The sequence below is a fragment of the Mus caroli genome, chromosome 18 (assembly GCF_900094665.2).
Source record: "Mus caroli chromosome 18, CAROLI_EIJ_v1.1, whole genome shotgun sequence".
Classification (NCBI taxonomy): Eukaryota; Metazoa; Chordata; class Mammalia; order Rodentia; family Muridae; genus Mus; species Mus caroli.
In genome coordinates, this window is record NC_034587.1 from 31,501,096 (window position 1) to 31,519,561 (window position 18,466).

General features: G+C 40.4%; 1 protein-coding gene across 11 annotated transcripts in view; it reads left to right on the forward strand.

Annotated features, from left to right (window-relative positions):
* Positions 1-18,466, forward strand: part of Apc (APC regulator of WNT signaling pathway) — a 100,397-nt gene that overhangs the window by 24,300 nt on the left and 57,631 nt on the right. Inside the window, exon 1 of one of the 11 annotated variants that reach the window (XM_029472058.1) lies at positions 6,085-6,285. The exons of 8 other annotated variants lie outside the window; for them this stretch is intronic. In XM_029472058.1, coding sequence (XP_029327918.1) covers positions 6,211-6,285 — 75 coding nt within the window. In that variant the 5' untranslated portion in view covers positions 6,085-6,210. Of the gene's footprint in view, positions 1-6,084; positions 6,286-18,466 lie in introns of those variants that run through there. 2 more of the 11 variants (XM_029472056.1, XM_029472063.1) reach the window with 2 other exon arrangements.

Genomic DNA, 18,466 nt, shown 5'->3' on the forward strand with positions numbered 1-18,466 from the left:
TGGCTGTCCTGGAACTCACTTTGTGGACCAGGCTGGCCTCGAACTCAGAGATCCACCAGCCTCTGCCTCCCGAGTGCTGGGATTAAAGGCATGCGCCACCATGCCTGGCGTGTGGAATCTTTTTAATTTCATGGAACCCACCCATCAGCCCTTGCTGTTATCTCCTGAGCGCTTGATGATCTTGTCAGAAAGTCCTTGTCCCTGCCTTTCTCTTGAAGGGCTTTTTTTTTTTTCTCCAGCTCTTCTTAATTTCCAAGTCCTACATTAAAGTCTTTGCCTCATTTTACATTCATTTTTCTGCAGGGTAGGTTAGGCAGTTGGTCTAGATCCATCCTTGTACAAGTGACTGCACAGTTTCCCAGAACCATTTGAGAATGTCTTTTATCCAGGGCACTTTTTTTTTTTTTGACACCTTTGTCAAAACTAAGAGATTTATTTTCTGCTTGTTATTCTGTCCAGTGGACATACTGCCTGTCTTTGTGCCTATACTGTCCTGGTTTTGTGGTCCGAAGTCTATTTTGTGATTTTTTTTTTTTAGTTGTTTTTCTGTTCCTGCTAATAATGTCATTAGATCCTCTAAATTATTCACAGAAATATAAAACAGCTCTAAAAGTCATACCAAAGTCATACCGAAGTACAAAAGACCCCAGATAGCTAAAATACTCAAACAGAATGTGCAGTGGTAGAGGGATCATAATACCAAATTACAAAATATATTTTAAACTTTAGTAACAAATTTTGTTCCCTAAGAAAGAGCAGTTTATTATGTGCCTTGACTCTGGGGTTTTAACAGCTTACTATAGTAAGAATTTAGGAAAAAGAATTTAAAAGTTGATAAATAAAATTCCTATTATAGTCACACTATATTCTTTTTCTTAAGGTTTTTTTTTTTTTTTTTTTTTTTTTTTTTTTTTTTTTTTGAGACAGGGTTTCTCTGTATAGCCCTGACTGTCCTGAAACTCACTTTGTAGACCAGGCTGGCCTTGAACTCAGAAATCCGCCTGCCTCTGTCTCCCGAGTGCTGGGATTAAAGGTGTGCACCACCACACCTGGCTATTCTTTTCCTTATAAACGTTTTTCCAGTTGAAAATACTTTCAACCATTACACTTAGCTGTAAATTTTAAGGATATAATTTCTTATCATTTTTCCTTTTGAGTAGGAAGAGACGCTAGTCCTGTTGCTTTTTGTAGATTTTACTCTAATCATACATTCTTCTCTATTTAAAAATATGTATTCCATTGGCTGTAGAAGGAAGCTTAAAGTTGAACCTAATAGGTAAGATGAACCTCTCAGCCCTCAGCACCTTCGGGGCTGCTTCTGTCACTGTCACTCTCTACAGTCTTCTCTTGATAAGCTAGGCGTGTTCTGAGCTGCCATCTTTTAACCATATAAAACTTGAATCAGCTAATGATTAAAGCTTCCAGTACACATGCCCCAGTCCTTCCCAGGTTCACCAGCTGATGCTGTCTGTGCTTATCATTATGTCCTGTGTGTTCACACACTAACAAAACACATGAGACATTAACGTGCAGACTGAGAAGCAGCAAGGGCAGGCACATCAAGGCTCCTGTCCTCGTGGGGTTTATGTTCCAGTCCAGGAAACAACGAGAGGACAGTTTAATAAATGTATAGAGAGGGCCTTTTCTAGTTCAGATGCTGTGAGCACATATAGAACACCATGGTGTGTGATAGAAAGCGGGAGGACCAGAGTGGTGGTGAGGCTATCATGGAGTGTCTTTAAAAATGGAGGGCATGAAGAAACAGGCATTAAGATTTGGGGAGCAGAGTTCTTTGTTTGATTACTGGGGACTGAAATCAAAGGTTTTCTTCATGGTAGGTAAGTACTCTTATACTGGGCTGGATCCTCAGTTCTTTTTTGTAAGCACATACAAATATCCATACACAGACTTACACACATACACATAATTAAAAATAGAGTTGTTGGCTGGTGAGATGGCTCAGCAGTTAAGAGCACTGAGTGCTCTTCCAGAGGTCCTGAGTTCAAATCCCAGCAACTACATGGTGGCTCACAACCATCTGTAATGAGATCTGATGCCCTCTTCTGGTGTGTCTGAAGACAGCTACAGTGTACTTTATGTATAATAATAAATAAATCTTTGGGCTGGAGCAAGTGGGGCCAAAGAGAGCAGAGGACCTGAGTTCAGTTCCCAGCAACTGCACGATGGCTCACAACCATCTGTACAGCTACAGTGTACTCATATACATAAAATAAATAAATAAACCTTTAAAAAAATAAAGCTGCTTTTTAAAATGTTAAGAGAAAATGCATAGCCAAGGTTATAACTCAGTGATACACTGCATCATACACAAGGCCTTGGTTCACTCTCTAGCCCCCGACTCCCAAAGTTAGTTGGCATTGTATATAAAATTTAAATGGTCTATATTTTTATTATATCACATGAATTATGTAATTGTTACTTTCTACAATATTCTAATCTTGGAAAGGTTTCAGAAGTACAGTTAACCAACCTATTGTTAATAGTCGTAAAGTTTTTAACATCTTAGTAATAATGCTGAATATTTTTTTACAATATAAATATTTCTCTCTTTCTTTTGTTTGTTGTTTTTTCTTCTCGTTTTTATTTTGTTGATACTAGGATTGAACCCAGGGATAAGCACTATCATTGAACTGTATTCCTTCCTCTTGTTTTTTTAATTTTTTTATGTGCATGAGTATTTTGCCTACATGTATGTGTCTGTATCATGTGTATGTTTGGTGCCTGCAAGAAGACAGAAAGGGGCATCATATACCCTGGAAATATATCTCTTTGTAGGCAGAAATCTGTTCTTTTTGAATTCTGTAAAGAGATGGTTGAATTTATCATTAAAAGCAAGAGTCAACTAAGCCTCTCAAAGAGGAGTATTGATTCTAACTCACTTCAAAAAATGAATTAATATCATTAATGTCCTTGTCAGTTCTTTAAACTGTCAAGTTTTTAAAAAAGATGTAGTATGTACTGGTCTGGTATGAAATTGAACGGTACTCTAAGGGAGGAGTGAGGATGATTGTAGGAAAGTGGGAAAAGATGCAAGAGACAAACATGGGAGGGCTGCAGGTCGTTACCACACCAGCCTCGAGTGTATTTCTCATACACTTATACTACAGTACTGTAGGAAGCAAAGCCATAAGCCAACAGAAACAATTTTGCTGAAATGTATGTATAAGACATTTGTTCTCACCTAAAAACCTCCCTGTTCCTTCCATCAAGGTCAATAGAATCTTCATCCCCTCGCCTTGAGCTTCAAGTGTACCGCCTCTTATCATGCCATCCCTCTACAGGCTGGGAAATCTGCCAACAGACCCTGACCTGCCTTGACTCTGCCTGCCAGGCAGACTTTTTCTTTTTTTCTCTGCTTCAGAGAAGCGGCAAACAGCACTTACAAATGAAGCCATTTATTAAAAACAAACACAAAAATGAACAGATATTTAAAATTAGAAGTATTTCTGAAAAAAATGAAATATTAAAAGTCTTGATATAAAATTTATTTCAGTGTTATAGTTTGGATAAAAGTTATCTTTATGCAGGGGCGGGCGGGTTTCTGAGTTCAGGGCCAGCCTGGTCTACAAAGTGAGTTCCAGGACAGCCAGGGCTATACAGAGAAACCCTGTCTCGGAAAAAACAAAAAAAAAACAAAAACAAAAACAAAAAAACCCACCGCCCCCCAAAAGAGTTATCTTTATTTTTTATTACTCCATCCATTTGTGTGAGAGTGTGTCCCTATGTGTAGGTGAGGGGCCCAAAAGATGGTATCCTTGAAGTTGGAGTTGTTATTGTGAACTATACAAGAATACTGGAATCCAGCCCTCAACCCTCATGATAGAGCATCAAATGATCTTGACAGCTGAGACATCTCTGTAGCCCCCAAATACTATCTTTAATTCATGTATATGTCATGCAGTCATAGCATAGAATATAGATATAGGAGCTCTATTCTTATCACCCGGTACATATATATCATTTCACACTTAGCAAAAGGTATCATCATTGTTTAAGTTGTTAATTGGAGTTTTAAAAAAGCAGTAAGTTTAGAAGATAGAATTCAGTCTTGAGGAAGCTGGCTTAAAAGGGCATTTATTGGATAATTGAGGTTTTTGTTTTGTTTCTGCTTGTTTTTTTAATAATCCAGATGGCTGCATGATTACAGTATAAAACTCTTTGGGCTTCTTGTACTTGAACTGTAGTGGTTCAGGAGCATATACTGAGCATAGCTCTCATTGAAACGTAGTCATTTGGTGAACCAGGTCTAAGAAGGCGGTGGGTTCATTCTCCAGCGCCCCTCGGTCACTGAATCACTCACTACTAGTAGTGCATGTAGTAAAAATGTTAACAGGTTTTTGACTGTCAACTGATTTCTTAAAGTCTAAGTTACTTTTAACTCATAGCCTGAGTTAAAGTATTAGGCTTAATTGTTTCATAGACAATTAGAAAATTGTTTTGAGGAGCTTTTAAAGTACATTCTTGATTTTACAAGATAATTTTTCTTTCTGGAAGGTCAGTCATGTATGAGAAATTCTGAGTGTGTCACAGATGATGACTGTACAGTGAGTCCTACAGAGTGAGTGCAACTCTTCCAGTTAGAAGATCTTAAAAGTCTTTGTAAAACCAAGCCATTTCATGAAAGGCACTTAGGATCCAGTCAAGACGATTCACAGGTTTCCTTTGTTCAGTATGACTTTTTTTCTAAATATGTTAAGACTTTAGTGTTTAATTCTAGTTACAGTTACAGTGTGGTCAGTCTACAGAAAAAGAAAAAAGAACATATTCTCCACAATCTCAACTTCAAAAGAATAACTATTTTTGTTGTGTTTTATTTCTAAGATTTAATTTTTATTTTATTTGTGTATTTGTGTGTGAGTCTGTGCACATGAGTGCATTGCCGGTTGAAGTCTGGAGAGGGAGTCAGCTGCCCTTGTCTGTGGAGTTACAGGCATATGTGAGCAGGCAGTGTGTGCAGGAGCAGTAGAGTTCTTCACGACCACACCCTCTCCAGCCCTCATTTTCTATTACTATGTATAAAATGTCTTAGGAAGTGGAATTGCCTCTTAAATGCTACTTAACAGCTTCTTGTCATATTTGAAAAAATAAAGAAGTTATAATGTAATCTAATTCATTTAAAAAACTAAAATTTCGTTTATTTTTAACACTTAAGTAGATAGGGGCTAGGGCAGAGATACATCTTATTTGGTAGATGGTTGCCTAGCATATAACAAGTCCTGGGTTCAATGCCTAGCTCCTCATAAACTATGAGTGGTGGCATATACCTTTAATTAATACCAATTAATACCTTTAATTAACTGATACCAAATCATGGAGGCAGAAGTCCAGGGTCATTCTTGATTCTCTTAAGTGTGAGGCCAGCCTGGTTGCACGAGGCCCTATCTCAAAATCAGTTTTTAAAAATTTTCTCTTTTAATCGGAGCTTAAATTAAACTTTTATACTAGAACTTAATGTGAATCTTGTCCTTTTAACTCAGAAGTCAGTAAATGAAATGTAAGAGTACGCATTAGGATTGGTAGTAATTAACAGCATGCATTGTATGCCGGGGGTGCTTTAAATTTGCTCTGCATATACCAATTCCTATTTTATGCTTGTTCTCATTTTATAAAAGAAGGACTCTAATCACTAAGAGGCCAAGTGACTAGTTAGAGGGTGGGAGGAGCAAAAGCATTTAGTTCAGGCTGGAACTCTGAGGTCTGACACAAGTCACTCTGCTCTGTCATCATGGCTTTTCTGGTAGCTGTCCGAAATATAGTTGTAATTAGAGTTAATTTACCGAATAAGTTAATGATTTGCAATGTCAAGTTATTCGTTGTCATTCGCGGACTAGAATTATGTTTCTCTGCTGCATCTGAATCATGGGAATGAAATCTGTTTACTGCCCCTCCCACCGTCAGTATCCTGCATCCCGTGCGGGGCTTTCCACCCTGCGGAGCTCCTGGTTATGAGAGTCAGTCCGCGTCAGGCTCTCTGGGTTGGCCGAGGTAGGGGTTTGAAGGTGCACAAGAGGCTTGGTGTTCCTCTGAACAGTGCAGTGCGGTGGAGTGGGGAGGGGGGGGTCTCTGTCCTGCTGTGAAGCGCGGTCAGAAGTGTGAAGCAGCTGTGTAATCCGCTGGATGCTGACCAGGGCGCTCCCCATTCCAGTCAGGAGCCTGCAGATTGGCTGGGCGTAGGCACACGTGACCGACATGTGGCTGTATTGGCGCAGCCTGCCGGGGTGTCACTGGAGACAGAATGGAGGTGCTGCCGGGCTGGAAAATGGGGTAGGTGCTGGGCTGTGATGGTCAGGTTTGCTGCAGGGGAGAGGGAGGAGGTGGTTTTTCCGCGGACTGCCTTAAACCGTTGACCTTTCCTTGGCTCAGGCTCTGCTGCCACATGCCAAGCCTGGGAGGCAGGGGCGTCGTCCCACTCCTCTCCCCCACCCCCCACTGCAGCACAGGAGATGAATTTCCTGTGCTTCTGATCTTGGGATTTTGACAGAAGAGGAAGAAAGGGGGAGGGGTAGAAGTGGTAAGGGGAGGCTGGGGAGAAAGCCGTTTTGTTTTTTATAATGCCTGTTGACAGTGGAGTGGAATAACAGTATCTAAGGAAACGAGTAGAGGACAACAAAGAATGGAGCATATTCATGGCGAGGAGAGAAAGCCCTAGCCCTTTGAAAGGCAGCTTTTCCTCCTTGGCCACAAGGACACAGGCAGTGGTAGCCATGAGTGGGCATTCAAAGCTGCAGCTGATGGCTCATGTGGAATCTAGCAGAAAGGGCTCCCAAGGGTGGGAGGAAAAAAGGACATGCACTGCGGAGCCCAAGTGATCATTTGGTTGACTGGCGAAATATTGTTCAGTAGTAATATGCCTGCTTTTGTACAACATATAAGTGAACTCGCTGAGAATAGGGTGGCAAAGAGATACCAGTGTCTTTGTTAGCTCCAGAATGCAGTGGTCGAGGCTTTCTCTGGTGACTGCAGTAGGGCTTTGCTGTAGACAACTGCAGAGCTCTGAGTAAGTGCCCCTGAGCAGATGAAACGCACAGTAGCAGACCGCGGTACAAGACGATGGCTCAGAGCTTCTCCCCAAATAGGAGAAAACACATATTTTGCTTTTTAAAGGAGGAGATATATCAGATTATGAATGTTTCGGCAGTAAAATGTATCAAACGCTTTGATTTTATATCACAAGAGAGATGCCAGATGGTTTGATTTAATATAAATCCTATAGGAAATCTTAATGCATTATGTATGGAAGTGAATCTTTCCCTTTGTTAGTCTAGCTTTTATGCTGTTAATTAGATCATCCAAGATCAAATCACTTTAGAATGTAAATTACTTTGTGAAAAATTGTGGGCAGTAAATTTTTTATAATCCTGATACTTGAAACCTATATTTATTAAGTAAATTTGTATTTCTCTTTTGTTTTTTAAAATGTAATAAAATCTACAGATAACTACTTTAGATGTACGTCAGTTTACCGAGTATCCATAAGATATACTCAGTATAAAGTATTTTAATGACTTTGAATTGTACTTTTACTTAGATGTTTAAAAGTGTCCATCTGCAGATTGAGTCTTTGCCTTATTTCTGTGTATGTCTATGCCAACCTCCCGCACTTCTGATGCCCTGAACTAGACTAGCAGTGGCTTTGTGGAGCCCTCTAGGAGCAGTGTCCAAGACAGTCCCTTTTAAATTTATGTGGTTATTTTAAGAGAATTTCCAATTTTGTCTCAGTAGTTTTTCAAAATAATAAAGAATTATTACTTGAGTAAATAATATGACATAAAATTTTCATTGACAAGTTAGAACAGTTTATTCATTTCTGCTTTGCTCTTTGTTGCTGTTTTGAGACAGTCTCATTGTCTAGTTCAGACTGACTTCCAACTTACTGTGTACCCCAGAGCAAATTCAAACTTCAGATCCTCCTGCCTCAGCCTTCCAAGTGCTAGGATTATAAGACTATTCCAGTATGCCAGGCCTAACTTTATTCCTAAATTTTGTTTTGTTTTGTTTTATGTTTTAATGTTATGTGATTGTTAATATCAGGATTAAAAGTACTTAGGATAGCTTTTGAATCTGATAGAAACCTTAGCTAGGAGTAAAGCTATCACACAGAGCTGACAAGTGAGTTAATAGCTAGCATTATCCAATCCCCAGAATCTGAGTGTAGTTCTTGAGCCTTTCACAGATATTGCCTCACTTAATCAACTAGCAAATGTAGCATTATTTTCAATTTATGTATTTCCCAGTTCTCTTACTTGGGTGTGTGTAAGGATACTTAAGTGTATTTCATTTTACTTCTATAAAATTACTATTAATGTCTCAGTGTAGAGCATACAAAATAGTATATGGCAATTGATTTGAAAAGCAGTGTCATGCCTGTGGACAAGAACCCCCACATTAATGACTTTGAATGTTTTCTTTTTTGAGACAGGGTTTCTCTGTGTCCTGGCTGTCCTAGAACTCACTATGCAGACCACACTGCCTAGAACTCACAGAAATCCACCTGCCTCTGCCTCCCAAGTGCTGGGATTAAAGATGCGCACCACCAATGCCTTGTGAAGTTTTAACTATAAGAGTGCTTTAGAAAAGATTTTATAGCTTAAATTACATTTATCTACTTATTTGCTTATGTATTTCCTCTGTGTGTGTAGGTAACATGACAACCTAACTGGACTTGATTCTCTTTTACCATGTGGGTTCCAGGGATCAAACTCAGTTTATCAGGCCTGATGACAAGCACTGTTACCTGTGGAACCATCTTGACAGCCCCATTCATTAGCATATTTTAAAATCAGTCTTCTAAACATTTCTATATTAGATTGCAGTATCTTTCGAAGTTAAATAGACTAATTAAGAAAAGATCACTCCTATTTAGTGTAACATTCAGTATTTCACTGGGCTTTTGTAATCTTTAAAATTACTTATTGCTAATTACTGTATCTAGAATTATGTGACCTATTTAGAAATTTATAAATTAAATAATCAAAAGTATGTTTTGTGAACTGAATCAAAGCTATTCACGATTTTGTTTGCATGAATTACAATGTAGGTTTTTATCTCACTGTTTTCTCCTTTACTGATTTTCCATGCTGTAACTAGTATCACAGTTGTACATGTTTAAACGCTTTGTGATTCCGAGCCTGCAGTGTGCTAGCACTTGATTTAGGATGACAGGAGCACCTGAGGAAGTATACGAGCTACATACTCATCAGCATGCCAGCCACATGCCAGACCTCGGGAAGGTGATGAAGAACCAAATAAAGCCTGGGAACACACCTTTCTGAGACACAAAGTTACATTGAAGGCACACTGAACACTGGTAGCTTTAGTTAGCCTTGGGCACCTTTTTTTAAGGTTTATATTATCTGAACTGTGTTCTGATTTGCAAGGAAAGGGTGGATTGTTCTCTGAGGGATGTTATGCAGGGAGAGCTTCCTCCTCTTTGTTTTCCACTTCTTCCATTCTTCTGTCTGCTGGGGATTGAACCCCACAGCCTTCATGCTACACGAGCCTCTGCGCTGGGGCCAGGAGCATTTTTAAGTGTACAGTTCTGTGGTGTTGAATGCATTGTGCATCCACAACTGCTGTCATCTCCAGAATTTTTTCTTGTTGTGGAAACTTTTGAGAACATTAAAGCCCCATTTCCCTTGCCTCTTGTCACCTAGCAGTCAGCTCACGACTTTATACCTTTGTGAATTTACCTGTTGAAGGAACTTGTTACAAAAAGATTCATATATTTGACCTCTTGTGACTGGCTCAAGTCTTCAGCATAATGTCTTTGTATTCGTTTAAGTTATACCATGCTTTAATCTCCTAGGTTTTAGCTTCTTTCCTTTTGAAGCTAAGGAATACTGTTACGTGCTCCCACCTGTCCCCAGTAGTGCTGCGTAATCATGTGTGCTCTGAGAGCTGGTGTCTTTGCTTTCATGTCCTGTGTGTGCTACCCAAATGTTTTAACTCACTGCCATTTTGAAAGACCTATCCATTTTACTTCCTGCCCACTGATTTTGTGCTGCTAACAGCTGTATACCAGCCTGTATTCATGATTACTGTACTGGAGGCTGGAGGGTCCCTTTTTCCTAATTCTTCTACCCTCAGACTGCAGTGGTCTATCCTGCTCAAGACTACTCGCTGGCTGTCTTAGGTACACTACTGTCTTACACAGCACACCGACACTTAATGGCTTGAGGTGGCGTTGTGCTTAAGTTATAAGCATGGGATTGTTTCTAATAAGAGGAGTTCAGGAGCATCTTGTTTGTGTGAGAAAACTCTAATTTCTCGGGAAGCTTCAGTCAAGATTTTGGTCATCTTGGCAGTCATCGGGTCTTGACTAGACCCAAGGCTCATTCCAAGATGGCTCTCTCTCTCATAGCCTCAGCTTCCTCGTGGCTGTTGGCAAGCAGTCTCAGTGACTTGTTTTGTGGATCTCCATGGAACTTCAATGTCTTGATGACATGGCAGCTGGCTTTCCCCAAGTGAACACAGCCAGAGAAAGGAGAACAGGAAAGCACTTGTGACCTGGTCTCAGAATATGACAACATGTACACCGTATTTCTGTTGTTTCCCTTTATTAAGAGCTACTGAGTCTAGCCTAAAAAAAAAAAAAGACCAGTTAGGCCTCTTACAGGAGTAAAGTCAGAGAATCTGCTCATTTGAGGGCTGTTGCATGAACCAAGAAAATGTCACTGGAATTTAGTCCTAAGAGAAGTACGTTGTCATCATATTGGCATAGTTCCTGTTGTAAAAAAAATTACCACAAACTTAGTAGGTTTGTTATGTGTTTGTGATGATTAGTTGGTTGGTTGAATTTTTTGTTTGTTTGTTTTTTAGACAGGGTCTTGTATAGCTCAGGTTACCCTTGAACTATACATGTAGCTGAGGATGGCCTTGAGCGATCACTGATTTTTTTAACTCTACTGCTGAGATTCTGGATGTATACCCAGTTTTATGTGGTGGTGGGATCAAATCCAGGACTTTATGCGTGCTAGGCGAGCACCCTCCCAACTGAGCCACAGCCGCAGCCCACTTCATGGTTTAAAACAAAATTTACTATTGACCTTTTTTGGAGGTCAGAAGTTGACATGGTTCTCCCTGTACAGTGAAGAGGCACTTCAGAGGCACTGCGTGTCCTAAAAGCTGGAGAGAAGCAGTCATCTCTGCCTTTCTTTCCCCTGGCTCCACTCCCTTTCTTCATCCTCACTGTTTTAATTTGTCTCCCTGTGAACCTGATGCCTTGCTTCTGTTGTCACATGCCCTTTCCTGACTGACCCTTTGTCTTACTTCTGAGGACAGATGTGGTAACATTGGCTCTGCCAGAGTTTAGAAGAATCTGCTGCACAGGCCTTACTAATCACTGCTGCCAAGGAAAGCCATGTGTTTATGGGCTTGGGAGATGACAGTGCGCACAGCTTCCTGGATGGCCATTGTGTTGCCACAGGTGTCCTAACACAGCTTTTTTTCCTTGAAGCATTTTAAAAATTAATATTGAAAATCATTCTTTTGTGAATGAGTGTTTATCTGTATATTAACTACTTAGGACTTAGTCTATGATAGAAACTGAGAGACTTTTTGCAGCACCTTTAATGGACTTTCCAATCAACTCCAGCCTCCTTCTACTATCTAACCACATGCACAGTGGTGTTTATATCTCTCCCTCCCTGGTTTCCTTGATTCCTCTATATGTGGGGTTTGTGTGTCTGTGTCTGTCTATGTCTGTGTCTGTGTGTGTGTGTGACTGATACACACACACACACACACACACACACATATATAGTATTCCTGTTATTGAACTTGGGGGTCACAACCTGTGCCCCAGGTTGGGTCTGATCACCCATTCTTAGCGATTAAAAGCCAATTGAAAGAACCAAATTGAAAGTGGAAGCTGAAGACTTCTTGAGTGTGGCCACATTGGGAAAAGAGAGATGTAGTGACTCCCTCTCCCATCCATCTTCTCTGTCCTGGATTGAGACAAGGACAGGTCACCCATGCTGGTAGGATTTGTACATCTAAGCAGTTCAGGTCAGTTATGTGACCACTACCATCATGGTGACCTGTCTTTGTCTGGACTTTAGTCTCTTTCTGTAATATGAAAAGTTTTTACAACTGTGTGGAATCTCTTTCCAGGGGACAAGTTTCCCTCTGCTTCTTCCATCGTGAGATTCTCAGGAAATTTCTATTTCTTTGAGGATCCCTATTTCAGTAGTATGATAGTCAGATGGAAAGACATGGGTATCCCTTTTGTAATATCCTCATTTCTGCCACATCTGTTGCCTTTCTTTCCTGGAATACACTTGTATTGATGTATGCTGTGGTCGGATGGATGAAGCAGTTGTGAGCCAAGAGAACAGTAGGTGGCGCACACAGACTGATGGGTCCTTTTCAAGGAGTAGTCTCCTGCCCCCCAAATTCCAGTTGACCAGAACAAGGGACATATTAGCTTATCTTTTATAATATTTTCCCAGAGCTATTTTATCAAAGTGCCACAAACTGGTGGTTTAGAACAATCCCTGATTTTATTCTTTTGGAGACCAGAATGTTAGAAAGATTCTTTCTGAAGACTCCAAGGAAGAACCTGTCTCTTTCTTAGTTTTTGATGCTTGCTGACATCCATTACCTCACAGCTGTCTCCTCAGTCTGTCTCCATTGTCAGACAGTATCCCTACTGTGTGTCTACTTGTATCTGTTTAGTCACATGGCCTTGAATTGCACCAGTCACTCATTTAGATCCCTTTTTAATACAATATCTTAGCTTTATTACTATGCAGAGACCCTGTCTCCAAAAGGTTCATAACTATAGATTCCTATGACTCAAGCACAACCCAAACCATTGTTGGAAATGAAAATCAGCAACACATAAAAGAACACACAAAGCAGAAATAGTTTTCCAAGGTGATTTTTTTTCTTTTTGTAATAAGGGTAGGTACCAGAGCCAAAACCCTGCTAGCCAGCGTACTCTGAAAGTAAAAACCAGCAGCTGGGCTTGCCCCTGACTTAGATGGAGACTGCATCTCTTCCCACTGATGGAGCTTGGCTTTGTAGTCTGACTTGATTGGTGCGGTCAGCACAGAGTGGAAGGGGCGTAACTACTTTTGATAGGAAAAGGTTTCTTATACTACTAACCCCACCCCCTTGTAAGACTAGTTGATAGTCTATGGATAAGAAGTTAGCAAATATTTTTTGATTCCATTATATAGCCACAGAGAGGAATCCATTATGCTTTAATGGAAGATAATCTTGTTGTTTTTCTTTGACTTTGTCTTGCTTTCTGTTTGTTTGCTTCTGTAACTGAAAGGGCATTTCATGTCTGTTCTTTTTCTCATGCATTTATCTTCTGTGTGACTAGAATTGGGAAGATTTTTTGTGGAATTACAGAAGCTGTGTGTTACATACAGACCTCTCCTAAAGATTGTGTGTGTGTGTGTGTGTGTGTGTGTGTGTGTGTGTGTGTGCGTGCGTGTGCGCGCGCGCCTGCCTGCCTTAGCTGGGGAGACAAAACATGTCAAAGTAAAATAGAGCGCAGTTAGGCCAAGGTTTGTCATATTTACCACTCCTTTGTCAGGAGTGTGCAGTGTGGACTAGAAGTGTCAGGAAGGCTTTGTGTGAGGCAGCTGATGCATCCTAACAAAGCAGAGGAGGAAACAGCCTGGCATCCACAGAGGACATTAAAGCACACACATGCACACATGCACACACACACACACACAAAGGTACTCTCAATTCTCTTCTAGACTTATGAAAACTAGTCAGGTTCCTGAATACGAAGCAAACGTTCACAAAGCTAATACTAGTGGTTCCCACACACAGTGTGGCCAGTCTCAAAGCACACAGTCAGTGGCAGCAGTGACAGGACGGGTTCTTTGTACCTTGTAGAGAAGTCACTGAGGGGACAGAAGACCAGACAAACATGAAGGAGAAGAAAGGATGAAGAAGTTTAAAATGGCAGGATATGTGCAGTGCTGACAATGTGCTTAGACAGCTAGAGGAGACAAGTTGGCATAAAGCACAAAAAGACCTACCTGCTGAAGGCATTTAAAGAATCTTTCTTTCCCGAGGGAACTTTCTGATTTCAATCCTGGCTGATTTTCACAGCTTAGTATTCAAACTGTTCCAGACCACATTAAAAAATGAGACATGCACCACTTCATTTTATGGATGTAGCATAATCTTCATTCAAAATCTTAAAGCACACACACATACATACATACATACATACATACAGGGTCTCATAAAATACTGAAATACTAAAAATTGAAGAGAAAAAAGCTTGAACAAGTGGGGTTTGTTTCCGTAATGGAGGATGGCTCAGCATTAGAAAAACATACACTATGAGAGGAAAAACACCCAGCGACTGTCTTAGTTAAGGTTTCATTGCTGTGAACAGACACCATGACAAGGTGTCTCTTAAAGGACAACATTTCATTTGGCCTGGCTTACAGTTGCAGAGGTTCAGTTCATTGTCAGCATGGCAGGAAGCATGGCAGTGTGCAGGCAGACATGGTGCTGGATGAGCCAAAAGTTCTCCATCTTGATCCAAGGGCAACCAGGAAAGACTGTCTTCTTCAGGTAGCAGGAGGGGGCTCTCGTCTGTACTGGGTGGAGCTGAATATAGGACCTCAAATCCCACGCCCACAGTGACACACCTGGCTCCAACAAAGCCACACTTACTCCACCAAGGCATACCTCCTAAGAGTGCCGCTTCCCTTGGGCTCAGGATAGTCAAAGCACTATAGCAACCTCTTGTAAAACTTTTAAATGGAAGGAAAGTCCCTAAATATGCTTAAATATTTATTATAAAATTTAAGGATTTTAAATGCTGAACTTGTAAATTGTTCCTCTTAAAATCAGGAATAAGATAATTTATGTAACATTTTGTACATTCAAGGTAATAATACGAAAAAAAGAAATGAGATGTAAATATTCAGAAACAAGAGGATAAATGTGTCCTTAGTTTATAGAATTGTATTGCAGTAGATGTGCTAGAAAAACTTAAAATTAATAGTATTAATAATCTGAAAAGGTTAGCTGCATAAAGGACACAGGATATAGTGTGATATTTTATGCATATAAACTTAAATTGGGGAAAAGAAATAAATGGCTCTGGAAAGCATATGTTCTTTCTTGGTAGGTAATTTAGGGAATTTTACGTAGGGTGCTAAATGGAGAGTCCTGAGACATAGTATGACTTAGTGTCATAGAAATTTAAGTCTCCCATGTTAATATAAATAAAGTACAGTTGAGTTATAATTACATTTCTGTTCAATGAAAAATAAGTGGTTGAATATTATAAAATAATTGATTTCCTACACAGAAGGCCACTATACTCTTTTGATATACAGTTCTATATAAATGAATATAAAATGGAATTTTTGATTCAAGCCTTCTCTGATAGTAAAGTATTCACTACAGATTCTTGTAATGTTGACCAATCTTTCATTCCTAAAATAAGCACCACCTATTCATGCTTTATTCTTTTCTAGTGTTGGGAATTTCCTGTCTCCTAGGACACTATTAAAGTGATAGCACAGTTTTGAAAGTGTGAACTTATAATCTCAAAAGAGAGAAGCAACCAAATGAAAGACAAGGAAATTAAGTGACTGAAAAAAAAAAAACACCTCAGGTAGCTTGAGATGAGCCTCCTCGTCCTGGATCCTTTCGGCATGATAGACTGCCTCTAATTATAAATTGGCATTATTAAAGATAGTCATGCCTTCTCGTTTTTGTGGTTTTGAGGATCCTTTCTGCTGGAAAGACCAGGTACAACAGAAACCGTGTTGGCCTACAAAGGGTTATAATATTTGTTGTTTTCCCGTACAGAAAAGGACGTGCAACTTGGCATGGAGGTGCACACCTTTAATCCCAGCCCCTGGGGGGCTGAGGCAGGAGGAGCTCAGAGACTGTGAGGTCAGCACACAGACCTAGGGAGGTCTAGACCAGCCAGGGCTACAGTGAGACCCTGATCCCCCCCAAAAATGTCGTGTCCTCCCCCCCCCAATAATTTAACTGCGATGGCCACCTTAGAACTTACCACAATTGGTCCAGACAACATATATAGCCGTTGCAGGGAGTAAGGAAGGAGGGTGGAGAAAGAAGATAACAAACAAGAGCAAATGTCACTGGCTGAGGCCTAGAAAGGTGGGGGGGGGGAGGGGGGCTGGGGGGGGCGATGAGGTTGCATTGGTTGTTAGAGTGAATGAGATATATTCTTGGAATTAAATCCGTTGTTAAAATTAGCATATCACTTGGAATCTGACGGTGTTACATCTTCACATTGAAGATCTCTTTTGTTTTGTTTCTTCCTTTCCCAGTCATTATTCTAAGATCTCTAGGCTGTGGTAAAAAGTGGCAAAAGTAGACAAACACCTGTGGTTCTCTGTATTTTGTTGTTGTTTGTTTTTTGGAAAGAGGCTGAATGCCTTTTTATGTGAGGAGTGTGTGCATAGGTTCATGTATGGGGAGGTGCGGGCCAAAAGTCAACCTGATGTGTCATTCCTCAAGTGTCATCCACTCTGTTTTTGGGCAAAGGCTCTCAGTGTCCTGATTAGACTGGGCTGGGTAGCCAGGCCTGCTGAGTTCCAGGGACCTTCCTGTCTCTGCTCCCCCTCCCCCTGCTGGCATTGCAAGCAGACACTGCCTTTAAAACAAAGCAAAAGCTTGGGTGTTGGGCATCTGCTGAGATCCTCAGGTTTGCTTGCACCATGCCTGGCTATATTGTACATCTTCTTAGAAAAGTATCTCATCTTTTTATGGGGTCAGTTTGGTAAATTATATTTTCTGGCTTGTTGTCTGTTTCATTGAAATTTTTTAAATTCTTGGACTAATGGTCTTTTATGATTTGCCTGGTTTTCAGTTGGTATTAATTCCATTATCATCTAAAAGTATTGATGGATATGTCTATTTTTAAAAAACTAAAACTCTATTATTTAAAAAAAAAACCAGCAACCCCAGACTTAAAATAGTAATAATGAATTCTCCACATTTAATTCTAATTATGTATCTTTTACATTTACATTTCCTGTCTTGTTTCTTGAATGCTGTGTTTTTTCAGTAAGCATTTAGAGAAGAGTCTCTAGATAATTGCTTGCTTTCGCCCTACCTCAAATATTTCTGGCACAAACAGAGACCTATATTGGCTCTTGACTATAGAAAACTAAGTTGAGGTGTGTGCGTGCTCTCAGTAAAGTCAGGTCTTGAGAGTATTTCCCATCTCACAAGGCATGGCGCCATTATGTGATCTCATACGCATCTTTCCTGTGCTTGTGTGGGTGCTGGGGCTTGAACCCAGAACCTTGCACATTCAAGGCAAGAAGTCTACCACTGAGCAACACCTCCAACCCCAAGTTATATTAAAGCAGTTGGTAAATGTCCAGCTGCAAGTTGAAGTAATAAAGGGGCAAATGTTAGCTGACAAATGACCACCCAAAGTAAATGCATGAGCTCACAAGTTTTGTGAAGAGCAGCTGCAGGTGAGGGAGTGACATCAGCATCCGAGGAGGGTTGCAAGGTCGAGAATTCCTGCATGAAGCGGCTTGCTGTTTCCTTTTTCCATTGTTGGAGCAGAAGGACTTCAGTGACTGAGGTTGTTTAGGGGAGTGGAGGTCACAAAAATCACTAAAGATTACCATTCAAAACAAATCTGGGGGTTCAGCCATTAAGAGTGCGTGCTGTGGCTTCCAGAGGAAGCCAGGGTTGGTTCTCATGCTGACATTAAGCAGATCACAGCCACCTGTAACTCCAGCTCCAGAGGATCTGATGCCCTCTTCTGGCCTCTCTGGGCATCGCACTCCTGTGCGCAAACTGACCCAACATCAACCCCCATCTGATCACTTGTAATAGTTTCTGCCTGCTGTGCACATTTGCTCTTTTTGTGATTGTGTAATAAGTGTAGCCTAAGTACACTTTGATTTTTCATTGTCCTTGTTTGTGTGTTGTTTTAGAGTAGCATCTGTTATTGTATATGAAATAAATTACTTTGAAACGTAATTATTAGAGCTTTGTCAGATCTCCACTTGTCAGGTGATTTCAATGTGCTGTGTATTTCTGGACCTGCTTATTATTGGCATGTCTAAAACAGAGAAATGGTTAATCCTGTGAGTCCTCCTCTGTCTCTAGGAGCTCGCATTGGTCCTGCAGAAGTGGTTTACTTCTGTACTCTCATCTGTTGGTGTAGGGAAGGACGGCTTCCCTGTTAGGTCTTGTTAAGAAGTTATGCTACATATGTGTTTTTATAGTTTATTTACTTACACATTTTTGTTTTTCAGTCTGTACTGTGTGCTGACTCCTAACAGTGTTCCTGTAAGTTATATTAAAGCAGTTGGTAAATGTCCAGCTGCAAGTTGAAGTAATAAAGGGGCAAATGTTAGCTGACAAATGACCACCCCGAGCCTAAGACCCATGTGTCCAAGTGCAAGTGCTCGTCCTTTGTGCTTTGGAGACTTCCTGTAGATGCCCAGGTTCACCA